The sequence below is a fragment of the Octopus sinensis genome, linkage group LG1, assembly GCF_006345805.1.
Source record: "Octopus sinensis linkage group LG1, ASM634580v1, whole genome shotgun sequence".
In the NCBI taxonomy this organism is placed as follows: Eukaryota; Metazoa; Mollusca; class Cephalopoda; order Octopoda; family Octopodidae; genus Octopus; species Octopus sinensis.
The window spans coordinates 176376187-176403750 of NC_042997.1; the positions used below are offsets into that span (position 1 = coordinate 176376187).

General features: G+C 34.3%; 1 protein-coding gene across 2 annotated transcripts in view; it reads right to left on the bottom strand.

Annotated features, from left to right (window-relative positions):
- The window catches only part of LOC115209248 (protein transport protein Sec24C), a 57328-nt gene that overhangs the window by 11025 nt on the left and 18739 nt on the right, over window positions 1-27564 (bottom strand). Inside the window, exons 2-21 of one of the 2 annotated variants that reach the window (XM_029777537.2) lie at window positions 23132-23301; window positions 20285-20414; window positions 18868-19099; window positions 18425-18478; window positions 15748-16431; window positions 15501-15609; window positions 13909-14036; window positions 12768-12906; window positions 12087-12202; window positions 11584-11711; window positions 10832-10910; window positions 10438-10550; window positions 9482-9692; window positions 9096-9116; window positions 7457-7627; window positions 6302-6398; window positions 5586-5731; window positions 3272-3410; window positions 2952-3146; window positions 457-560 (exon numbers count right to left, since the gene is read on the bottom strand). In XM_029777537.2, coding sequence (XP_029633397.1) covers window positions 457-560; window positions 2952-3146; window positions 3272-3410; window positions 5586-5731; window positions 6302-6398; window positions 7457-7627; window positions 9096-9116; window positions 9482-9692; window positions 10438-10550; window positions 10832-10910; window positions 11584-11711; window positions 12087-12202; window positions 12768-12906; window positions 13909-14036; window positions 15501-15609; window positions 15748-16431; window positions 18425-18478; window positions 18868-19099; window positions 20285-20414; window positions 23132-23285 — 3150 coding nt within the window. In that variant the 5' untranslated portion in view covers window positions 23286-23301. Of the gene's footprint in view, window positions 1-456; window positions 561-2951; window positions 3147-3271; window positions 3411-5585; window positions 5732-6301; window positions 6399-7456; window positions 7628-9095; window positions 9117-9481; window positions 9693-10437; window positions 10551-10831; window positions 10911-11583; window positions 11712-12086; window positions 12203-12767; window positions 12907-13908; window positions 14037-15500; window positions 15610-15747; window positions 16432-18424; window positions 18479-18867; window positions 19100-20284; window positions 20415-23131; window positions 23320-27564 lie in introns of those variants that run through there. The other variant, XM_036507114.1, reaches the window with a different exon arrangement.

Sequence of the window (27564 nt, forward strand, 5' to 3'; positions counted from 1 at the left end):
GATTAAAATCAGAATCACATGTTTACAAAGCAAACTATCTAACCATACACAGCACATACTATTTGCAAGTGTGTGAACACTGGTGCTTGGATATTTCTACTTTTACCATTTTCTTTTTGTCTGGTTTGTGCAGAGTCTTCATCATCTCATGTTTGGTGTTATACTGTCAATTTTTTACCATTTGCATATTGTGCTTAGCATTGCATACTGTTGTTAAAATCGAATTATTGAAGATGGTAGAAAGTCATTTGAGAGACATTTGGCTGTTAATAGTTGCAGATCAAGTGATTGCATAAGAGGATAGTTTTGGGGTTCAATTTAGAAAATATTAACATAAATCATGGCTAGTAAATTAATTAAGAACATTAGTACAGAATATCAAATGCCTAAGAGTGTAAAATAAAATATTGTAACAGACTGAATAAAGGATATAGCAATTGGTCATAGTTAACTTACCAGAGGAAGAAGTCGGGGGTAGAAAAATACATTAGTTGATTTAACATCCATTGCATTTAACAACAACAAGCAGTAACTTCTATCATCTGTTGGAACTTCAGAGCCTGTCAGAAAATGAATAGTCACATTAGTAATTTATTACCACAATAATATTGATCTAACTGAAAACTAAACAGGCTCTAAGCGAATCTTCATATGTGGAATTGAATGCAAGCCAAAAATGAATGCTTTCTGTTATATGTTCAATGTATCTAAATATTTTATTTCATATCCTGGCAGAGTTGATCTTGCCTTCAACTTAAGGACAATGGGAGAAAATCTGACAAAACAAGTACAATTAATATACACAAGATTTATTCTGCTCAATATGTCTTTTCCTTACATAAATTATCTTTGTGTATATTCAAAGGTCATTCTCGTAAAGTCACAAATTTCTATAATTCAAGGTGATGTATGTTTCTGTACTAGGTTTGCAAGATTCTTGATGTGAAATAGTATGTTGAAACAGATTTTGTTGTACCTTGAGAGGGTCATATTGCTGATAACAAACACACATACACTGGTTCTAATTCACTACTTTCATTATTTTAAGTCAATTTGTAAACCAATTTACTAATCAACTGTTAGATTAATCACATCATTGATGAGGTCACAAATATTGACAAAAGGACTATGATGGACCTGATTGAGTGATTGAATGATTAATCAAACAATTGAGCAGTTAGTTGGTTAAATGGCTAACTAATTAACTAATAGTAATAAAAGAAGTGCATGTGCTTATCAATGGCATAATGTCCTTCCCAAGATACAACAAAAAAATTTACTTCTTTTTCTCCTTTTCATTTTCACACAATCCATTCTTCATGCTGATGTGTGTAGACTGATTGAGAAAAATATGTTATTTTTTATGAATTGTTTTGTTTTTCTCAAGTCTGGATGTCCTTTCTAATGCCATTCACTTCTCTGCTCACTTTTCCTGGAAGGTGCACAGGGATGGAGTCCTCAGATACCTTCTTCATGAGATTTTATTAGAAGTTATTCTGGATTCCCAAATGTGACCAACTAAGTCTTTGGATGTTATCCATCCATCTCATTTTTGGTTTACTCTCAAGGTCTCATGCTGAATGGCTTGGCTTAAAGAATCCATCTAGTAATTCTTTCTTGCAACATCCTAACCACATGTCCACCGTACTGGAACTGTAACATTTCAGTTTGGAAAAGTAGCAGTTCAACCTGGAGACACTTCCTGATCTCCAGGCTATACATCCCACTGGGTAATGTTACTTCCCTTCAAAGGAGCCTCATTTCAGCTGCTTGTGTTTATAATCATACTCTTTCGGTCATTACTCAATGTTTATGATCATAGATGAAATAGGATCAAAAGCTGAATTGAAGATACTAGGTTTGGCTTTTTTTAACCAACCTCTTCTCTTCTGGGGATCAAATGCCGGAGCAGGCACATTACTGTGCCAACACCTGCAATTTGAGCACCCAATTCAGCCTACAGCCTCCCATCACTTGTGAATATAGCCCCTAGTTACTTAAACTTATTTCCTTGTCTCAGTGATATTCCACTAATATGCTGAGTGCACTGGGAGGACTATCTAATGCCATTCTAATTTTAAATGACAGAGGTTTCCATTATCAGCTGCATAACAAAAGTAATTAGTGTTTCAAAAAAAGTGCACTACTTAAAAAACATGAACAGACTGAACAAAAGGCTCATTATCTAGATACAATGGCTCACAATGTTATATTTAAAATATGTTAATTTACTAACTAAATAGACACATAAAAACTGAGTAGACTAGACTTTTGAGTTTACATTTAGACAGAAATGATGATGTTTATTCAGTTGACACACTTAACTAATTGCTAACTGCTTCAATCTAAACCAATGCAGTAAAGCCATGCTGTCATATAATACATGGCAGTAAATGTAACATGGCCCAGAGCAGACTGAAGTATGGCACATCTAATTTGAAATTTTGGGTTCATTTCCATGTGTTCCATTTCATCTCGGACAATCTAGCTCAACCATGGTTGATCAAAGTCAATCAATGATCTAAACATTATTTATTTGGTAAATTATATCAAACATTTTGTAAAAGAAGATATCCAGCCACTTATAGGTAAACAAAGTTTAGCTTAATTATAACATTATAGCTTTCTCACACTGGTAAAACCACAATCTATAGGTGAGAGGTACAGCTAATTAAACTTATCTCAGTATATGACTGATACATGTTTTATCAGTCTTGGAGGGATGAAAAACAAAGTCAACTTTGGCAGGATTTAAAATTAAAAGGCAGACTGACAAAATTAAATATGTTTAACCCAGCTCCCTACCAATTAACATATTAATTAATTTGAATAATAATAATAATGGTGGTGGCCTAACAACTATGGCCCCAAAATCAGTAAATGATTTAACCTGTATATGCATTGCTTGAAATTAAGACACTAAATGTACTACTGAAATGAAAGTCTCTTACCTCCTTGAATTGCATCGCTTTTGATAACACAGTTGGCATAAAGTGGCAATAGTTTCATACATTCTGGTAGAATGAGTTGACCAGCTGAAGATGGGTTTGCACAATTCTTTCGATAACAATGAAGAATATGAGCTACTTGGTTGGCCATGTTCTCATGGACTAGTTTTGGCGTGCTGTTCAAGATGTTTCTTATTGCTGCAATAATTCATAAAACATGAAAATATAGTGTAAATTGGAATTTTAAGAGGACTCTCAGAGTATAAATTTAGGAAAATTGAAAAGGTTATTTGTAAGAAAATTAAGTAACTGAAGTCACTAACCTTGTTTAGCCATGAAATTTATCAAAGAATCTAATTCGCAATTTCTGAACATATCTGCAAACTGTGTGCAGCAATTTAAAGAAAGATTATGAATTCTTAGTCTTCTAAAGCCACCAACACTTGTGTATAAAATTGCAACCTGAAGAAAAGATAAAAAAAACAAATGTTACATATATGTGCATGTGCATGTGTGTGTGCATATCCATATAAGGGATATGCACACAGATTACTTAATACAAAATATAATGCTTATTTATTCATATTGTTTTAAATAAACCATGCCTTATCGCATAGCTTCAAGATTACAATGATGTGATTGTTTATTTTTAGAATGACATTATAGTGTGGTTGTAATAGGCTACAGTTAGCTTGTTTAAATATAAAAAAAGTAGAATATTTGAATATGACCAGTTTAAACACTAAAAGGTTAAGTGGATTAAGCATTAAAAATCTTCAATATGGTGAATCTACATACTGTTCGAATTTCACCTTTAGGTAAAGCACTTAATTATTCTTGTCATCTTGATTAAAAACTGAATATACTAGAAATACTGCTGTGTTCCCACTGGATCACTTTCCTGAGATTCAGAAGTAAATAGTTAGTTTAGGCTATTATCTGTCATCTGAACATCGTTTAAATCCACTTTCCATGCTGTCATGGGTAGGGTGAAAAGTAGACATAAAATGATGTACAATCATATATATTTCTAAAATCAAAATCAAATTCGATGACTGGCATCCGTGCTAGTGGGGTGCAAAGAGTACCATATGAGTGTGATCGTTGACAGAGGGGCTAACTGGCTTCTGTGCCAGTGGCACATAAAAGGCACCATTTGAGTGTGATCGTTACCCGCGTTGCCTTACTGGCACTTGAGCCCTGTGCTAACAGGCTTCTGTGCCAGTGGCACATAAAAGGCACCATTCGAGCGTGATCGTTACCAGCATCGCCAGTACCGCCTGACTGGCCCCTGTGCCAGTGACACATAAAAGCACCCACTATACTCTCGGAGTGGTTGGCGTTAGGAAGGGCACCCAGCTGTAGAAACTCTGCCAGATCAAGATTGAGCCTGGTGCAGCCATCTGGTTTGCCAGCCCTCAGTCAAATCGTCCAACCCATGCTAGCATGGAAAGCGGACGTTAAACGATGATGATGATGTTACATAGGCTAATGCAATATAGTGTGCACCCATGTCTTCTTTAGACAGATAATAGCCTAAACTAATTTATAGTAACTCTTGAAAACTTTTGACTACATATGTATTTAAGACATATTAGTACCACTTGAATAGGAAACAACAACCTTCAAAGTCAAAAGGGTAAAAGAGTAAAGAGAAGCACCAGGTTGTATTTAAGTTTGTATCTGTGTTTAAAATCCACCAAGGACAATAAAATAATAGTAAATCTGCCCAACTAAAGTGACTACAATATTCTAGCACTCAAATTCAAATTCAGCTAGAAAAATCATAAAAACAATTTTAAACAATAAAGAATCCAAGGAAACTAGAGGAGATCTGCTGGCAAAAATGAGTAAAGTTCAAATCTGTTACCTTAGAATACCAATGATTACATCCTGTCTACAGCTCTTGCTTTTTAGGGTTATGATTAATAAAACATTTAAGAGAATATCTCCAGCTAAGAGAAACAATAATAAAATGTTGGACTCAAATATCAATATTAAAAATATATGGTTATAACTTGCCATGATTTAACCATTATCAACAAGTGTCCATTTAGTTAATGAACATGATACAAGAAACAGCAATTAATAAGTATATTCATTCTGGTTTTAAAATATGTATACTATATCTCTGTGTGTTATACAAGAGAACTAAAAAAGTTGGCATCGCGATAGCCATTTGGCCATAAAAGATTAACTCAAGAAGTCCTTCTGTCTAATCCATATTAGCATGGAAAAGTGGATATAAAAATGATGATGATGAATGAAGATTTAGCATTCAAATATTATTTGCAACGTCAGTTAGAAGGTCCGTCCTTTACAGCACAAGTGTTAAGGCATACACCCTGGTGAAGAGGATTGGCCTCCAAGAGTTGCGTGCTTGTGCCACATAAAAGGCACTCGTGCTAGTGCCATGTAAAAGCACCCAGAAAACATGTGAAGTGGTTGGCATTAGGAAGAGCATCCAGCTGTAGAAACCAGGCTAAATCAAACTGGAGTCTGGTGCAGCTCTTCAGCTTGCCAGCTCTGGTCAAATTGTCCAACCCATGCTATAGTATGGAAAACAGATGTTAAATGATGATTATGACTTTAGATGAATTCCTTGTTACTTCTCAAATTAGAAGGCAATGCCTTTACCTGAATATATGCTCCATCAGCTGGGTCCAGTTTATCATCATGCTTTATTTCAACAGATATGGACTGGTCACTGTCAATTGCAGACAATTCTACATCTGTGGCATTTGTCATGTAGAAATTACCAAAGAAATCAACTGGTCTGATACCTGGCAAAAATATTTCATACATTGTCTTAGTGGTATTAAATAATGAAAACATATGAGGAACATAGCAAACAAACTTTTAGATTTTGAGTATGGTTGAGTCTGCTTCCCAACCATATGGTTTTGAGTTCAGACCCAATGCATGGCTCCTAGGTAAGTTCACTTCTACTACAGCCTCAGGCCATCAAAAGGTTTGCGGGTGGATTCAGTAGACAGACACCAAAAGACCATCACACATAAATATGAGTGTGTGTGTGTGTGTGTATTTGTGATCACTTGTACGAAAGTGTGACAGGTGGTATTATGATCAGTTTCTCCTGTCAACCAACCATCTGGTCACCTTGCACCTTCAAGGCCATGTAATAGGTAAGGATTAGCATCAGGTAGAACATCCAAGCATAAAACAATACCTTAAACAACAGATTCATCCAACTCTTACAAAGCACAAAAAAAGAAAACATGGAAAATGAATGAATACTATAAAGAATTTGACAGGATTTTGAAAATTGTTTTCAACAGTTCATGTGAAAGAAAAATAATAGGAACAAAAACAAATCTCTGCAAAAACTGTACCTGTGCTAGTTCTTACTCGAATAATTGCATCAAATGCAGCAATTTGACAGACATTTCTCTTTAAGTCATTCATGAATCTTTCTCCATCCTGCTCAGCCTTCAAAAATAAAGCAAGAAACAGTAATTAGGCTTTCAATAATCTCACTTTTAAAAGCTTTAGAATTAAAAAGAAATAAATAGCAGCAATTTTTATAAAAGGTTTTAAAAGTTCTGAATTTAGAAGAATAATTGCAAAATATGAAAAATTTTGTCACAAATGTAGAGGGGACAAAAATGAAGATCTGTGAAATTACAGCTGTGTGTAACTCATTAACTTTACAGAGAATACAACAAAAACAAAAACAAATTAGAGATAAGATACGTCTAAGAGTGACTCATATCTAGTGATGGAAGGCTTCTAATAAAAATTATGATAAAAATAAAGCCAAATCATGGAAACAAAACAAGTTTTAATATAAAGAGGAAAGGATGAGATGTTTACTCTGCCAGCCTATTGAAAGTACCATACCTAGAAGTCTTGATATTGTTTCATTTATTCTAAAATCTAAACTTTGTGAGTCATTAATTGTATTTTTGGATTAATGAAAATGGACAGTAAACAAAAACTTAAATGGACAAATCTATCAAAGATATTACATATGTTAGTGTCATAGATATTGTTGCTGCTTATTTAGAAACAAAGATTCCTAGTTTGAATCTGGCTTGGCATGACATATATATTCAGGAATAAGACATGACTGAAATATGCTCAAACATTAAGGTCATTCCACAGCTTTATGTACTTAATAATATCAAGAAGAACATTAACTGTACTAATTTGACTTGTCCAGGAGGGCCTGTGAAGGCCAGAATTACTGCCTCTTCCTTCAAATACAACAAATAAAAAAAAAAGTATCAACATTTTCTATCAAGTTGACATTTGTAATGATACAAAAACACATGCCATATAGAATACTGTCTTATTTATGTTGTGCTAACAAAATGTGCACATAAGTTATTGGTGACAAAAGACCAGAACTGTTGTATTAGTATATATTTATTATTTTAGAAAAGTAATGAGAGTAAAGTACATATATAAAATGCAATGCACTTAAAGTGCAATAAAAATACTTCAGACATAGACATGAAAGCATAATCCTTAGCAAAACTGCTTACCTGGAAATAACTGTACTTGTACATGTTGCCACCGGTAAGACGACACAGCTCACCAACAGTAGCTATATCAACATAAGAATTAGGGAACATGAACAGATCAACACTACAACCAGCTGCAACACATTGTTGTCCAAGTTTGGTGTAGAAGTTCCCTTGAGGAGTGAGAAGTGTCTAAAAACAATAAAAAAATAATAAAATGTAATTCCCTAGAAAGCAAAACCCAAATTTATAATAGAAACAAGAATAGCTGCCATTCATGTATTTTTTCAACAGGATGACAAGGTTGAAAACTATTTATAAAGCAATTGTTTCAGCAGTTGTATATAAGCAATAACAATATGTAATAATGAAAACTGAATTAAAATGATGAAGAAATATTCTAGTTAACTAATAATTTGGGCTTTAAAGTTACCTTCCAATCTAATTTTACTTGACACAACAGTACTCAAATGTTTGAGAGGTTCACCTTTTCTAAGTTGGAATGAGATTTTATTGATTTCATAACCAGGAAAGGCAGACCTACAATTGCCAGTTAACTTCTCACATGGATGAAAAATTGAAAATGTTTTCTATGGTTATCTAAGTAAGTACAGTTTAATGAACATGTAACAAAAGCAATCAATGTCTTATATTCAAATGAAAAATGATCCAACACCTACAAAGTCAAAAAGCCAACACCAAGAGATAAAATTTTAAAAATTGAAATGAATTATTTTTAAAATGTCAACATAAATTGTTTTCATAAAAGTAAATTATCATTGTATTTCATTATATTTCTTTGTTTTCTGTTTTGATTAATCACTTATCCTGATATCACATGTTCATAATTAAGTAGGAAATATTTCATGATGCAAACTACCAACCAGCATTTTTACTGATTATAAATTTAACTTTAAAAACATAAACTATAAGCTGGCAATTTGTTTCAAGAACCTAAGGAAATAATCAATAAGCCTAGTACTTCTGCGACAAATTCTGAGTGAAAGATGAAAAACAAAAATGATGCAAATGGAATTTGGAACTAAATACTATAAATTCACTCTCAGCCACTGTTATTCCACTCCATTTCTTGTCTGACAAACAAGAGACAAGACAAGAAAATTTCTGAAGCAGCAGCAAAATCCACTGATCATTCAATTTCCCATTGCCAATTGTAACTGAGCAATAGACATCAAATGAATTGAAATAAGCAAGTACTGGGTAATGTCTGAAATAGAATAATTAAAAGTAACTCAAGTTATGATTTGTTAATTCATGCAGCAGGCATCCCCAAGTATCTTAGTCATTCCTTTAAGTATTTTTTGTTTAGTCTGATAAGGATGCTACATGACCGAAGTGTATAATTTAGTTAAGCTAAAATATAACTAATATTTCAGTTCAATTATAATACAATATCCATAGAGAAAAGAAAAATTTGAAACCTTTAAACCTTCAAAATGAGTGGATTCGAAATTTGATTAAAATGATGCCTTAAAATAATTTGAATCGTGTTTCATGCTTCAAAGATACAAAATGAAAGGAAAATAAAAAAACCCAGTCAACAGGAGAGAGTAATTAAAATCCCCAAACCAAAAGTATTATTTTACTTAGTTTCTAATATGAAATAAGAATAAATAAAAACTAGATGAGTTATGTATACCTTTAAAGCAGTGTCATCTATCTACAAACAAAAATAATCAAATAATATCAAATTAAATAATGTATCACTCTGTGTGTGTGTGTGTGTGAGCGCATGCGCATGCATGTGAGCTTATGGTTAAAAAAAAAAGCTATAATTAGCTGCCTATTTTGACAAAAATACAAACGATATACTACTTGGAGATTTAGCTGAAACTAAATATAGAGAACGTCAAGAAAAACGAATCTTTCTAGAATAATTTTCAGAATAAATTCAACTGAAAATGTCAGAAGCATACAGATAATTTCTACCAAAAATATATTCATAGAACAATTACTCAATAAAGACAATATCATTTAATGCAGCATTGACTAATGATGTATAAAAGTGTGTTTTTCAATATCTACCTTTTCTTTATCAGTACCTAGAAGCTTTCTATCATCTCTATTTTTTAATTTACCAGGAACATCGGCAATAGGCAGTGAGGTATGGAAAAGAATAAGTTTTCCAGCACAATCAGCATTGATCAAAGCTTCCAATCCAGCTTGGATAACTGGGCCTAATATCACTTCAGTTTCCCTGGATTCTCCAAACATCTGAGGTATTTGAGAGAGCAAACTGAAAATAAAGAAATTATATGTTTAGTGTCTACAGTTGAAATGTAATTTTTCAAATATATGCATACATCCTGTATTACTTATTACTAAAGCTTCTTAAATGTCACATGGAATCTTACATCTAAATCTGAACTCATGCATTATTGAGAAGTTGCTTTAGACAGCAGCAACAAAACAACATTCCTTGCTGATGTTTGCCCCTTGGGTGTGAACCATACCAGTATTAGAAGGCCTGTAAAGATCATGGTTACTTTTTGTATATCTTACTATATAATACTTTCTAAAACAGGCATAAGGCCAGGAATTATGAGTGAGAAAAAAGTCAATTATATCAGCACCAGTACTTGACTGGCATTTTATTTCATAGACTCCAGAAGGATGGAAGATAAAAATCAACCTCAGTAAGAATTGAATTCAAAATGTAAATAGTTGGAACAAAAATTGCAATGCATCTTGTATGACACCAACTAGTCTGTTAATAAACTACTCTCCTCTCACTGAGTAATAGTAAAAAATTAATTTCATAAAACCTATAATTTCTGAAAATTTATAAGAAACTCTATACAAGTTTCTGTGTGTTACCACAAAGATGCCAAACTTTGCCAAAGGTGACACTGGAGACCATCACATCCCTAAGGCTAGTCAGATCCTGTTGAACAATCTAATGCATACCAGCTTGGAATATGGATGTTAAATGATGATGTGTTTGTTATGAAAATGAAAATTCAAGTGAACTAGTTACTCACCTATCAATTACTGTCTCACATTCTGATAACTTGACTAAAAAGCCATCCAATAATGGCATAAATACATCTTCAATATCAGAAACTACCAACATCTGTGGTTGTGCTAATGAACCCTATAGAAAAAATTACAGAAAAAAATGGAATTTAAGAAAGTGAACCAAAAATAGACAATTTAATTAAAATGAGTAACATAACATATATGTTTTTCTTTTTGAAAGAAACTGACATCAAAAGATATTTTTAATAAAGGTATAACTACAAGTAATATGATTTTTAATCAGAAGATTTCAGCTTAATGACACCAATTCAAAATTACAAGTTATCAATGAAATTTTGGGAACAAACTCATCCAATTTTCTATTGATATATGAATAGAAGATGGTATTATACTTACTTTAACATTATAAAAATGTATCTCTTTTGCATAAGTAAGAAATCCAACTCTAATTTCTGATTCTGCAGCTCCTGTTTCCCTGAATAATACATATAAAATATAAAATGTTAGTAATAAGCAAGAGTTACATTGTAAATAAGAAAATGCTGTTTGGTAATTGTAAGACATTTGAGTAGAAATCAATACAATTGTTATACGTAAAACAACTTTGAGGTCTTGACCAAAATGCTAAACTATTCACAGCCCATTAACATTATTTGTTTTTGAACAGTATTGAATAATTTTACCTTTTATCAACTTACCAATTTGAAAAGTATTTCTTATACTGAACAATAAAAAATCCTACACAGTGATTCACTCAAAAACACACTACAATGTCTGCTCCAGAGACATGTTCTACTGCTTTCTCTATCAACAGTATTATTACTATTCTGAATTAGCTGTTTATATACTTTTATTAATGCTCATTTGTAGCCCTTCCTCTCTACACTTTCTTCGCTTCTCATTAACCACTCTTCCTAGTTTTTCCCCAGAATATCAACCACCTAGAATTCTTTGTATCCATATTTCTCTGCAGATAATGACAAGCTGAAAATCAACACCTCACATCAAAGTGTTTGTGAATGTTATGGGCACTATCCCCTTCCTCACCCCACCCACCAATTCCAACTGTAAATGAAGTCCATTTACAAACATTTGCTCAAACAAATCTGAAAAACCTTTCAAAACACAGAAAATTGAATGTTAAATACCTGGGTAAGTTAACAAGTATCTCTTTTTTTAATCTGGAGCAAATCAAATGGACCAAACCATTTCTGACACTGTTGTAGGAGACATCAATGCAAAATATAAATGCAGGACAATTGGGAGGTTTCCCATTCTGAAAAATAAGAAATAACATATTTAAAATATATTTATATTTCTTTAATGACAAGAATGAAATGCATATATTTGTCAATGAATTCCTATTAAGGAAAAATGAAAGTGGAAAAAAAAAATGATCCAACATAGCTTTATTATCATTTCTAGTGGATATCTGAAAACATGGGCCTGGATAAAATGATTTTTGATAAGAACATGCTCTCAATATTAAGATTAAAATACAGAAATTCATACAATTTTGAATATCTTACGAGAACAGTTTATTAATCTCTTATTAAAATGATGATTACTTCAGAAAACAGTGGTATACTTTATTTAAGGAGGAAGATCGAGGAAAAAGAAAAAAATATCATAGTATCTTCAATATACTTACTTTACAATAATCTTTGGTAGCTACAAATTCATAAGAACCTAAACATAATTCAGCTCTATCATAACAATCAACTCTTCGACCAGTATGGTCAAGATGTGCAAAATATTCAGAAGGAACTAAAAGTAAAAAAAAAACAAAGTTGAGATCAAAGGATTGAATATAAATTTAAATTTGTTTATAAAAATCAAAGTCAAAATGAAACTTCTTAAAATCACTATCAAGAAGATTTTAAATGATTACATTTACTTTATGTAAAAAGAGAAAAATCATCTTAAATTAAATCTTATTTGTTAAATGATCCCTATTCTAACTGAACATTCTCTTTTGTGAAAAAAAAAAGTGTGAACATAATTTCTTTTCAAATTCATATATTTTAAGATGAACTAATATATAAGAATGTGTGTTATGGCAATAGAACTATAATTGTTTTAAAAAACAACTAAAATCTATCAGGTAGTGACATGAATCAGTTATTCTATAATTTGAGAAAATTTTCTAATCACATTTTCTTTATTATTTTTTGTCTTATTTCTTTTCATATTTTCCCCCATGTGTCTACTGAATATTTCCATTTGAAAATATATAAATTGTTGGACATTAAATGATGATGCCTGTGAAAATATTTTAATACAAGACAAACACAATTCTTAAATGCAATTATTTTACATAAGGAAAATATACCTTCAGTGGCTGCATTACAGAATACACACTGAAATCGTCGACCACCATCAATAAACTGCATATGAGGACTCATATAAGACTTGCACCTTTTACAACGGACTGGACCAAGGTCTCCTAAATCCACAAGTGGAGGCACGTGCTATAAAAAACACACAAAGTCAGAAAAATTACAAAAGAGATCTAAAAAAAAATTGTAGTAATTGGTAAAATTAAAAATTTCAGAAAGCTGTCCCATCTTGCAAATGTATTAAGCAGCTGTTTGTTTATATTCCGGCCAATCCTGATCAAACAGACCTATGATAAAAGATATTCTAGCCATAACCACCTCCTTTTCTCAATATGTATGACAACATTATCTAATGTAACCTTCATGTTTTTAAGATGGTAGGGCATGATTTGAGGGAGATTTGACTGCTGTTTCTAGCAGGTTGAGCAAATACATTGATGCTCCCTTGTTGGCTTGTTTTAAGCTTAATATAGATTATTCTTTTCTTTTATTTGTATGTCATTTGACTGCGGCCATTATGGAGCACCATCTTTAGTTGAGCAAATCGACCCCAGGAATTATTCTTTGTAAGCCTAGTACTTATTCTCTGTCTCTTTTGCAGAGTTGCTAAGATATGGGTACGTAAACACACCAACATTGGTTGTCAAGTGATGGTAGTGGGGGACAAACACAGACACAAACATATACATATATATATATATATACAGCGGGCTTCTTTGTTTCCGTCTACCAAATCCACTCAAAGGCTTTGGTCGGCCCGAGGCTATAGTAGCAGACACTTTCCCAAAGTGACACGCAGTGGGACTCAACCTGGAACCATGTGGTTGGTAAGCAAGCTACTTATAACACAGCCACTTCTGTGCCTATTACAGATGCAGATTTTGCAAAATATTTTTGGAAAATGACAACAGATATATTTGTAAAGAAAAAAAATTTGAGTAATTCAATAAACTTTCAGGATCATTATTTCTTTGCTACTACTATCTATTTAAAATTGAAATCAATTTTATTTCACTCATTTTTCAAATTCAGTTAATGATAGAAGTTCATCTTTTGAGAATATTTTTGTCTTTTTTCTTGACTGAAGGGATCAGTAAATAAAAATAAAATATAAGCCAATAAAACATAACTAACCTCTTCTTTATGTAATTTTGCAAATGGAGTAATTGTCAATGCAAATGGTATATGGGAATTTTTTAGCATATCAGCTGTACAAGGAACATTATACATTGTACTCCGAATAAATCTAGGATTACTGTTACCTGAAATATAAGTAAACAATAAAAATTAATGCAGATAAAAAAGTGATTTTTTTCTTTATAAAATTTAGTACAAGAAAAATTTTGTTGGAGAATATATTTCATAAAATTGTGCAGAAGCTTGTCATATAAAGATGTATGCATTTATATGTCCTTCACCAATGTGTATTAGTGAATGATGTTACATCAGTGAGAAAACTAAAAGATCCTGTGTTCTTCAAACAAATGTTCCTTGTAAATTTGTTCCAAGTTGAGTTACAGAAACTCCATTCTCATTCTTACTGTCAGAAGTGCAGTGAACCATTGAGTGGCTAGTTGTAATAACAAATAAATAAAATAAAAGAGGAAGAACAGAACTTGTTTTTTTTTATTTTACAAAGTCTGAGACTAATGAGAGTAAAGGTTGGAAGAAACAGCAATCCATGAGTCATCATCAGAAATGCTAAAAATGCTTGCAGCAGAATGAACTTCACTAGAGCCAGGAACTGGTACAGCCCATTCAACAGGTTTCTGTACAGTTTCCATCTGCTCAAAGTCACACATAAGGCTTGGTTTGATTTGAGGTTATGGTAGAAATTACTTGCCCAAAGTGATGTTTATTAGATTGAACACAGAACTACTTAATTGCAAAACAAACTTAACCACAGGACTATGCTTTCATTTTCAGCTAACAAAATTCATTTGTTAAACATAAAAGAAAGTTTGCAAAAGAGAATATGTTTAATATCTGTTATTCAATAGTGGTATGGCCTGGATGGGGACTAATTTGAGGCAGCATTTTATGACTACATGCCCATAACTTGTTTTTCAGGTAAGGGATTTTACTTGTTTTTGAAAACACAGAATGATCAATCATAATGTGAACAAGGAATGTTAACATCATATCATCATTTCACTGAGATGGTGACAAGTGAAGCCATGTAATATCAACATTTGCATATGGCTTCCACACAATTTCTGTCTACAAATTTCACTTACAAGACAATGAGTATTCCAACATCTGTTTATCTATATTAGTATGGTTGTACTATGGCATATAATCATTTCCTTCAGTTCTATATCATCTAATCTTTAAGAAAGATCTGTCTTGCCATTTCTTTTCTAAAGGATGCTTAAGTACATAGTATCTAAAGTAATTCAAATTAAACTAAAGATGTGTTGCAGTTGACAGAGAGTCAACAGTGTGTCATTGGGGATGAGTCATGAATGGTTCCTTATCTTATTAGCATGAGCTACAAGAAACAGTGGAACTGTAAACAGATTAATTTCTTAGCTGCAGTACTTGGCTCAAATCTTCCCATGAATACATTCAGTATTAACAGGAATTCTATTATGTGGACAGGGATATCTCTTAACTGTTTGGTGTCTTAAAAATTGGGCCATACACGAATACAACTGATAATAGTGAAGAATAAAAGAGGAGAAAAAAATCACTCTAGCTGGAATAAGTATTGTAAAAAGAAATACCTTGATCCTGAGTAACAAAATTGGTTGTTATCAGAGGAGGAACTTGACCACGCACATTTGTTGTGAAAATACCACTTTTATTTCGTCTATCATCTTCAATTACTTGGATCTAAATAAACCATGATGAAAAAACAAAAACAATTATTAAATTAGAATGGTACAGAAACTAATTTCAATTATAAATAATGTAAAATTAATCACTTAATAAAAATAGTACATTATATAATAAGATTCCTTATGAACTTACTGGACTGGGCATTTGGTCCGGATCCAATCTTCTCGGTTGCTGCGGTTGCATACCTGAATGGCTGCCAGTGTGGTAACCACCAGAAGGCATCTGAGACGAAGATCCAGTATAGGGTCCAGAAGATGGGGGTGCATTAAACTGAGGTGGTGGACCAATAGATTGAGGAGGAGCCACACCATATGTACTCGAAGCTGCAGAGGAAGATGGAGGCGGCCCTTGTCCCATCATGTGAGGCTGGGGTGGTACTTGACCAAGAATTCCTGAATGTACAGGAGTGTTCATGCTTGGGGGAGCTGACCCATATCCCTGGGATGGTGGCATATAGTTAGATTGAGAACCCATGTTAGGCCCAGAATTTGGAGCATATGAGTCCATTGGTACTTGACCAACTGGACGAGAACCAACATTGGATGTAGGGGGTGGGCCAACACTTGATTGTAGGGGTGGGCCGGGAGGACCAACACTGGATGGAAAAGGCGGACCAATGCTGGATGGTGGTGAAGGACCAGCATTGATCTGTTGGTTTGGTCCAATGATGGATGAAGGTGGAGGGCAATAACTGGTTTGTTGAGGCGGCCCAATATTGGTTTGTTGGGGTGGTCCAACATTGGATGGTATGGGTGGACCAACATTAGTTTGTTGGGGTACACTCATGTTAGTTGGTGGAGGTGGTAAATTTCCAGTCTGGAAAAAAAAGAGAAATAACAATAAATAACTTAAATTAGATAAGACAATAAAATAAATTTTGAAAAGCTCATAAATGTATTAGGACAGTATTATAGGTACAGAAATGAACAAGTGCTAATGCATTGCTAACTAGTCAAGTTCATTATAGAGCTGCATAAATTTTCGTGTATGTGGTTACAAAGTTCATTTCATAACCACATGGTTTCCAGTTTTATATTGCTGTATGGAACTTTGGACAAGTGTCTTCCTCTACAACTTCAGGCTGATCAATAAAAAGTTAGAAGATTTGGTGCAAATGGGATATCAAATTCCAGCTGGCTATCTACTGCCTTCCCAGAGTAATTATTCATGAATATGTTAAGGACAGATCTATAAAATCAAGGTATTTTCATATCTTCTTGGATCAGGTAGTTTTTAACATGATATTACAAACTACTAACCAGTATCTTAATAAACTGGACAGTAGAGAAGCCTCTATGTGATGACTTGACTTGCTAGAACCAGCAGCCAAGTCACATTATCCTACACTACCATCATACAAAAAGAAAAGGCATATTGGATAATGTACTTCTGTGCCAGTGGCACATAAAAGACACGCTTCGAGTGTGATTGTTATCAGTGTCGCTTTACTGGCACTTGTCTTGTGCCCCGTGCGAACAGGGTGCTACGAGCACCATCTGAGCGTGATCGTTGCCAGAGCGGCTAACTGGCTTCTGTGCTGGTGGCATGTAAAAGGCACCATTCGAGCGTGAGCGTTACCAGCATTGCCTTACTGGCACTTGTGCCAGTGGAATGTGTAAAAACATTTGAGCATGGCTGTTGCTAGTACCGCCTGATTGGCCCCCATGCCAGTGGCATGTAAAAGCACCCACTACACTCTCGGAGTTTTTGGCGTTAGGAAGGGCATTCAGCTGTAGAAACTCTGCCAGATCAAGATTGGAGCCTGGTGCTGCTATCTGGTTCGCCAGTCCTCAGTCAAATCATCCAACCCATGCTAGATTGGAAAGCTGACGTTAAACGATGATGATGACATATACATAAAAAACTGGATGATTGTGACTGGAATCCCTTTGATCATAGGTCTGCTCAAGCAGGGTCAACCATAATAACGTCATGAGTCCAACTGAAACCAACACACTACAACTACCAGGGCACTCTTTCATCTCTGTGCTTCTCTACTGTTACAACGTTCTCTGTTCCTCTGAACTAGCAATCTGCATGTCATTTCTGCCAGAGTCCATCTGATGTACCTGCTTTCATTACCACCTTACTCCCTATTAGAGTTCCTGCAAATGAAGCACTTTACCAGTTACACCTAAGAATTGTATCCCGCTAAAATCTCTCTCTTCCCACTTCCCTCCCATACAGAAATTTAAATTGAAGCTCAGCAATACACACACACATGCACATCAAGGGCCTCCACTGGTCAAGGTTGACCATGCATCCATACATCTTTGCACAAGTCTAGCCAAATTTCTTTTGAAGAAGACTGGTAGTTGCTTATGCATGTACTCTCACCTTTCCATACCAATTATGTTATTCAAGGAAAAGACTGCCATCTTGAACCAATACAGCTTGGTACAATGTTGTCAAAGGCATTGCTATCAGAATGTAAAGAGCCCAAACAGATACAACAAAGCACCTTTCCCACCCTCCATCAGTTCCATTAATCCATTGCTCTGAACTAGTACTATTTTACTGACCCCAAAAATATAAAAGGTAAAGTTGATCCTCACAGAAATTGAAATTGAAAGTGCAGGAGAATTGGAACAATTAGTATGAAGAATTCTAGTTAATGCTCTAACAATTGCCAATTCACCATCCCAACTACACTGATCATTCCAGTCAGGAAGGGTTTACTAATACCATGGCCACTTCTCCAAATAAAATTTCTTAGGAAAAAAACAAAACAAAAAGACACACTGCATCTCTGCAATGTGAAAAGTATAAAATGAAAGGAAGAAGGAAAAAACATTATCTGTCAGCAAACCTGAGGATATCTTCCATCTTGATTTATAGACATACCAGCCATCTGAGGTGTGATCTGTAATAATTTAAATTAGAAGATTTTAAAACTTTATTTGCCCAACATTTTGTTTAAATTAAAATTTCTTTTGGAAACAGAGAAAATTTTAAATTATCAACTAAGTTTTAAAAATGTACTTTTAGGTAAATATTTTGCTTTCCAATAGAAAAAAAAACTCCTCAAAATTACAAGAAGTCAAATTATAAAAATATCAAAACTTTAAAAAAATTTTTTTTATTTTCAAAACATTAATGATTTTTTTAATATTGGATTTATAGAAAATACATAAGTCTCTCATCAAAGGAGTAACAAACCAAAACATATTTACTGTTAACAGATATATTCTTATATCTTTAATTACAAATCACATTAAGTAATAAATATTATCTAAGAATTATAAGTGATACCTGGGACATTGGTGGAGCTTCTCTATATTGGTTTTGCATCTGTACAGGCATGGTTCCAGGAACTTGATTAGGTGGTGCACCAGTTGGCCTGTTAGGGAACTGTTGCATCATTGATGGTTGATGAAGGTTGCCAGTAGTAGGAGGAGGAGGAGGCATCTGTTGACTGGAGGAACCAGGCGGCCCACTAAATCCCATATGTGGTTGGTTATTGTTGGATGGTACAGAAACCATTCTGAAAGGGATTAGGTTCCATTACATGTTGACAATTAATAGGAAGAAGGTGTAAAAAGGAGGCAGACTAATACTGTTTAAAAGTAAATTTTGAATTGCTTTAGAATTTCAGTTTTATTTTTATTCTTTAAAATTTTAGCACTTTCCAGATCTAACTTCTGTAGTTTCTTGATATCTTGATTCATGTAGGCATAATGCCTAGGATTTTTGAGTGTACATGAAATGAGTTGTGAAAGATATGATTGTCTCAAGGAAACTAAGACTTATGAGTGACAAAAGCCAGAACTAGAAATCAAAACCTGGCCTCTAGCTTAAACAAAGAGGAGCTTAACCTTTTACCCTATGATACATCAATCAATTATTTGACTTGGGTTGATAATTTTGAAGTCTGTCCCTTCTCACTCGTACTTGTTCCAAATTTTCATTATAAGAGAACAAACTTCTAGGTCACACTGAAAGCTTGTACAATTAAATTTTTATCAGGTCATTTAGCATAAGCAAAAATACAACTTCTAAAACATTGCTATGCTTTATTCTTATTATATAACTTGTTGAAAGAACACACTAGTTCTATTACTCTTTTACTTATTTCAGTCATTTGACTGCGGCCATGCTGGAGCACCGCCTTTAATTGAGCAACTCGACCCCGGGACTTATTCTTTGTAAGCCCAATACTTATTCTATTGGTCTCTTTTGTTGAACCGCTAAGTGACAGGGACATAAACACACCAGCATCGGTTGTCAAGCAATGCTAGGGGGACAAACACAGACACACAAACACACACATATATATATATATATACGACGGGCTTCTTTCAGTTTCCGTCTACCAAATCCACTCACAAGGCTTTGGTCGGCCTGAGGCTATAGTAGAAGACACTTGCCAAGGTGCCACGTAGTGGGATTGAACCCGGAACCATGTGGTTGGTAAACAAGCTACTTACCACACAGCCACTCCTGCGCCTATTAGTATACTGCTACTCAATGAGAAAGTGAAGAGCAGTTTCAGTTTAATTTCTACTGGAATTAAATTAACAAGGTAATTTTTTTTTCTTTTTAGGTATCTTACTGATCATTATATTTTCCCAACTCAAGCAACAAAATTAAAAATCAAATGATTTGCAATTATGCTGAGTCACCAATAAAATACATGAAGCTTCAAGATAGAGAAAAAAAATGAACCAACCTAGGGCCATCTGTTGGATAGTTTCTGAAATTTGCATTATCTGTTTGGGGTCCATTTTGTGCATGGCCACTCATTTCATATTGACCAGGAGGCCCCATACCTTGCTTCATAGGTGGAAATCCTGTGGGTCCTAACAAAGACAATAAATAGTGAATTGTTAGAGATACAATATTGTTTTTGTTTTTTAATACATTTTAACCACATACTAATGTTCACTATACTGTAGACAAAGTTATCCTACTTATTATTAGGCTGAAATTTTTGAAAGTTAGTAGTTCAAGAGAGAGAGAGAGAGAGAAAGAGGAGAGAGAGAGAGAGAGAGAGAGAGAGGGGGGAGAGAGAGAGGGGAGAGAGGGGGGGGGGGGCTTTGTAAAGAGTTAGAACCTATTCAGAACTAAACATTTTTTGAATGCATGAATAATGTTGGGTGCCAGCATTTGTAGGAAATATGATATTACTTATAAGAAGTGGCAGATGCAATATTGGCTATATTTCATTTGGGAGATCTCAAATGATAAGCAGAATTTATGTCTTATGTTTCTAGGTAATCTTAACCCCCTTATCAATGGGAATGGGTTAACTAAGGCTTCTAGCTGGAACTCCACTTCTCTCAATGATCAGCTGGTATACTTTGAAATATCATCATAATTTAATATATGTTTTCCACACTGGTATGGAAAACAGACATTGAATAATAAATACATTTCCCAAATGTTAAAATTAAGGGATGTTTCTCCCATCTTATCTAAAACTTGCCAAAGAAACAGACAACATTTGGACTTCCTCAATAATAAAATAACAACACAATTTTGCTTTGCAAGCTAAAATAGTGCAGTCATTTGTTCCTCTTCAAAATATGACTGAAGCAATTGAAATGATTTTATGATGAGCAAAAGGATTAGAAGGGACAATAGTAGGCATCCTCTACTGTATTGGCACAAGGAACACAATGTTTATCAATACTGAATGACCGAAGACAAGATAAACAAGTGTGCAATGAAGACAACAAAATGATCTTACAATGTAGCATCTTTTGATTTGGAAATTTGCCAGATGGTTTGAAAAAATTTCAATGGGGATGAGATATCATGTGATTGCAGGGTAGAAACCATCACTAAACCTTTTAAAAATTTAGTGTAATAGATGCAAGGATCAAATCATTTATCTGTTAATTTAAATCAATATTTTGTTGAATAACTTATCCCTAAGTTAATATTATAACTCCACATACACTATATCACTAGCTTCAAAATAGACAAATAGTTGATGGTAGTTAAGTTAGCATTAACATATCTAATGCATAGTACATTAGAAAACAAACTAGGACTAATTATATATTGAGAAAAAACAATATTAGTCAACAATTAAGACTGTTTACATTTTTCTAGCAAACATGAGGGACTATATAGAACATATTTTGGTTTTCTCATGTTCTCACCAGCAGAGCAAAGCCTTAATCATACTTGCTGATGTACTGATAACAAAAAGTAAATGTACAAGATTTTACAATGATAGAAATTAGAATTATTTAGGGGTTACATAACTCAGAAATATGCTCATCACTAAGGGATAGCATTGGATGGCACGACCCTCTCACTATTCAATGGTGCACCCTCAGATTTACAATAATACACTTATTTTGAAATTCCACTTTAGCATTATTACAAATTAGTGCCCACCCAGAATATAATGAAGCATGCCCAGGCCTCAAAGTCTGGTGACAGGTCTGCTCAGAAATACCATCTGCATGAAAATATTCCCTTAATTTTAATATTTATGACAAGCAAAAACATTTTCATTCTATTTTGCATTTAATACTAATGTTCATTTTCTTTTTACTGTATAGTTGAGATCACTTCACAACGACATGATTCCAGATTTGACCCCACTGCATAATACTTAGTCTACAGCCAATCCCATCCATGTGAGTGAAATGGGTTAAATGGAAACTTTGTGGAAGCCTGCTGGACACACAGTACCAGCTCTAGAGCCCTAGCCTTAATTTTCCGCCTGGTTTAATAACATCATACATCATTTGGTGCCCTTAGCAAAGTTCATTCTGCTCCAAGTATTTTCAATTACTCTTTATTCTTTTACTCTTTTACTTGTTTCAGTCATTTGACTGCGGCCATGCTGGAGCACCGCCTTTAGTCGAGCAAATCGACCCCAGGACTTATTCTTTGTAAGCCCAGTACTTATTCTATCAGTCTCTTTTGCCGAACCGCTAAGTGATGGGGACGTAAACACACCAGCATCGGTTGTCAAGCAATGCTAGGTGGACAAACATACATACACACATATATATATACATACATACATATGACGGGCTTCTTTCAGTTTCCGTCTACGAAATCCACTCACAAGGCTTTGGTTGGCCCGAGGCTATAGTAGAAGACACTTGCCCAAGATGCCACGCAGTGGGACTGAACCCGAAACCATGTGGTTGGTAAGCAAGCTACTTACCACACAGCCACTCCTGCGCCTAGATATTCTTTTTCCTACTTTCCCCCTATAAATCATGAATGCTCTGAAAAAAAAGTCATGGTTATTAATCTCTTTCAACTAAGCCATAAAAAGGTAATATTTATAAAAGAGACTGTGGATTTCATAGGTGACAATCCAGTTTCTCTACCTTGAAAGCTATAATAAGTCCACTTTTACTCACAGTTTTAGTGAAATAAGTTTTTATTGTTTAGATTTCTCCAAATGCTAATTTGTGAGAAAAATTCTCACAAACATTCAAGGTTACACAACTATTTCTCATGTTTAATTTAGCACAAATAGCATTCTTATATCAATATCATTTTAGAGCAGATACAGGATAAAAGAAAAGTTTATAGAAGTTACCTCTTATGCCAGGTGGTCGTTGTACCATATTTGGCCCATTATACATGTTCTGTCCAGGCAAATGAGGTCGTGAAGGAGGTGCTGCTGATACCTGGATCCCACCTCCATGTGGAGTTACACCAGGGCCAAACCCACTATGATACTGAGGGTTCATTGTTGGTGAATAAAATCTAAAACACAAAGAAAGTAAAATCATAACAAGATGACTAATAGTAAATATGATCAATGTGATGACACTTTAAGTATGGTTGAAGTACTTTTATTTCAAGAACCTACTTATTTCAGAAGCATATAAAAAAAAGAGTAAAGAGAAGAGGAAAAAATGCATAATTCTAAATGTATAATTAGAAGACTTCAAACAAAAAGGACTTGAAAAACATAGTTTGCCACATAAAAGCAGCCCTCACATCCTGTAAAGTGGTTGGCATTAGGAAGGGCATCCAGCAATAGAAACCATGCCAAATCAGGAGTCTGGTGCAGTCCCCCACTCTTAGCTTGCCAGCTTTGGTCACCTCGTCCAACCCACACCAGCATGGACAATGGACGTTAAGTGATGATGATGATGATGATGATATTCCATGAATTCTCTCTCGTTTTTTTATCTTTTTAGTTGTTTCAATCATTAGACTGCAGCCATGCTGGAGCACAGCCTAGAAGGATTTTTAGTCGAATGAATTGACCCCAGTACTTATCTTTCTTTAAAGCCTGATACTTATTCTATCGACCTTTTTTGCTGAACCGTTAAGTTACAGGGACATTAACACACAAACACTGGTTGTCAAGCAGTGTGTGTGGGGGGGGGGGGTATCAAACATAGACAGTTCGTCAATAAATTACAAAGAGAAGAATTCAGAAGAAAAACCATAACCTATTTTAGTGATATTTTCAGTTTTCATGGAACACAAGATAATGTTCAGGTCATGTTAAAATACCCAATACAAAAAAAAAAATCAATGATGATAATGATACTAAAATTAACGAAGCAAAATTCTGATGCTACAGTCTTAAAATTAGAATGGAATTTTTACTGCATACAATGCAATATCTTAGAGTAAGTTCTTTTCAAATGAATGAGCAAGTGAATAAAATTTATTTCAGTTCAACATGGTCTCTTAAATGTACACTGGCTGGTAGGTGGCACATTGAAGACCACATGTTAGAATTCAATATGGATCTAAAAATGAAAACTGATGAGACTGATTCTTAAAAGAAAGGAGTGAAAATCACAAAAGAACAGTAGCTTTACTGAATATTAAGCTTATACTTAAAATCAATTGGAGAATAAATTATGGAAAACAGGTCTCCAATATTTTCAGTTGGGAAAGGACATTCAGTTCAAGTAGATATTAGATACATTTAAGGTTAAGATACAAGGTAAATAATTAGAAAATACCAACTAAAAATTTTGGCTGTTATCAGATAAGTAAAATAATAATTAGGTGCTCCCTCTTGTATTCTCTTATCAGAAAGTATGAACAGTTATTTCTATAACCCATCTGTACACACAAAGAATTATGTACAACAAAATCATTTAAGAGCTTGCTTGATATCTATTTTAACTATTTTGAGATATGCCTTAAATCTTTTGAAATTCGTTAACACATGGTTAATTTATTTGCCTAGACATTATCTGACGGCTGAACTGAATGAAAATTTGTCAAAATCTGACTATTTTATCCCAGTTTTGACTTGTCTGTGGGATTTTACATTTGTCCTAAATAACAAACATACAAAAATATGCTTGAAGCAGACTTTTACAAGCAGTCTATTATAAAACTGTTTTCTTTAGAGAAAAATTATAAATTCAGTATACATAGAAGCTTATTAGTCTTATCCAAACAGTCATGTCTGCAGCATTTTACGAAAGCGTACTCTTGTAACACACACGCACACATAGATAGATATGCCCTACCTTTGAGTTTAGATCCAATGCCATTTATAAGTGTTTGCCCACTTATCACTATTTCAACATACCCCACTTATCCATTACCCTGTCTCCATGTATGTTTACTGTATCACTAATTTATTAGATACAATTTTCGATCCATTAGAGGTGTGGATAGACACAGGCATGGGTGTGTGGCTGAGAAGCTTATTTACTAACCATGTGGTTTTGGGTTCTGTCTCACTGCGTGACAACATGGGCAAGTGTCTTCTACTATAGCACTGGGCTCACCAAACCCTTGTGAATGGATTTGATAGACAGAAACTGAAAAAAGCCTGTTGTGTTGTTTTGTGTGTGTATGTATGAGTATGTATATACCTAAGTTTCAACATCATGTGATGGTTGATGGTAAATGAGCATCACTGTCATAAAAGTGGGGCTGCTTCCTTCCAGTCTTCCATGAAAAGCATGTCAAGCTATGGGAAAATGTTACCTTGCTTGGAAACAGAAGAGGGTTGTCACAAGAAGGGCATCTAGTTGTAGAAAATCAGCTGCAACAAATTCCATCTGACTCACGCAAGCATGGGTGGCTGTGTGTGTGTGTGTATATATGCACACACAACATACAGATCACCAGCCACTTTACATAGGCTACTGAATGAATTTTATCATAGCACCAGCACTAAATGTCCTTGAAAGACTAAAGGTAACTGGCAATGCTATGCTATCACCATGAGTTTGCTGACCTCTTTAAAAGAGTCTTCTGAGTACATTTTACCAAGACACTGGCACTAGTGAATTTCTTTATGTCCTTGAGTCCTCACTACTCTATGACATGTTTGTTCACTCATGAAATAGACCAAGGTTTACAGTATTGAGATTAGCAATATAAAAAGAACCATGATGAATGGGTGGAGGTAACAAGAGGTAATATGGGAGCAAGAGGGTAATAGATGGGAAGAGCATGCTATTCTTAGTTATCCCAGCAAACAGCAGAAGGTGATAGAAAGTGAGAGGAGTGATGGAGATTGACAAGGTATCAAAAGCTAAGGCAAGTACTATATGTTGACACAGTAGCAACAATCTGTATCAAGACCCTAATATTGATTCTGTCAACCCTCCATCATTGCTACTAGTTTCTAATGGTTATAACTTTCATTTGGTCATGTTTGCACAAGTGAAGTGATCGTGTTTAGCACTGCATGTCACCAATCATCTTGTCACCATCGTACAAGCAGGGGTCTCCATTGATGATCTTATGTGAAAACATGTCTGACCAAAGGGAAATATTACTTTGCTTGGAAGTAGATGAGAGTAGCAACAGAAGGAGTATCTGGTCAAAAATCTGCCTCAATAAATTCTTTATGATTCCTGTAAGCAAGTGTACATACATATATGTGTACACAAGGAACAGCTATAGCTGTGTAGTTAAGAAGTTCAATTTCCAAGCATGTGGCTTCAGGTTCGGTCCCATTTTACAGCACATGTCTACTACTACAGCCTTGGGTCAGCTAAAGCCTTGAGAATGAACTTACTAAACAGAAAATGTACAAAACTCAGATATATATTGTATGGCAAGAAGTTTGCTTCCTACCCATATGGTTCAGTCCCAGTGTGTGGCACCTTGGGCAAGTGTCTTCTACTATAGCCTTCGGCTAACCAAAGCCTTGTGAGTAGACTTGGTAGACAGAAACTGAAAGAAGCCATCATGTATGTGTGTGCGTCTTTGTCCGCTACTCCAGCTTGACAACAGGTGTTGGTGTGTCTACATCCCCATAACTTAGTAATTCAGCAAAAGTGACTGATAAATTATGCATCAAGCTTAAAAGAAAAATAAGCATTGGGGTTGATTCGTCCAACTAAAATTCTTGAAGGTGGTGCCCCAGCATGGCTGCAGTCTACTCACTAAAACAAGTAAAAAATATATGTGCCTGTATGTATCTGCAAGCATTTTGATGAGTTTTCATATTTGCACTAGTTAAGAAAAAATAAATAAATAAAGATGCCGAGCCACAAATGTTAAGTATGTCTCTAAGATCATATCTTTCAAGGTTGTTTACTATTTTACTAACATATCTAAATAATTCAGAAGTAAAATGAAAAACTGAAACAGAAACAGCAATATGATGAAACAGTTTATGTTTACGAATGCTACAAACATCAGTTTGTGTGTGTGTATATATATATATATATATATATATATAATACTACAAAAATACATATGTCTTAGAATCTCAGTAAATTGCTATAATAGGTAACAGCACAAAGGCATTCTTACTATGACCAGCCTATTTTATATAATTTAATCATTTCTGTTAGGTGTTACTACTGAAGATTAAATGCTCAAGTGAGGAATTTAAAGAACCACTTGAATTTTTTTATTCTGCATTCTTTTTTTCTTTTACTTGTTTCAGTCATTGAAAGTGGCCATGCTGGAGCAGCATCTTGAAGGGTTTTAGTCAAGCAAATTGACCCCAGGACTAAACTTTTTAAAGCCTAGTACTTATTCTACCAGTCTCTTTTACTGAACCACTAAGTGACAGGGATG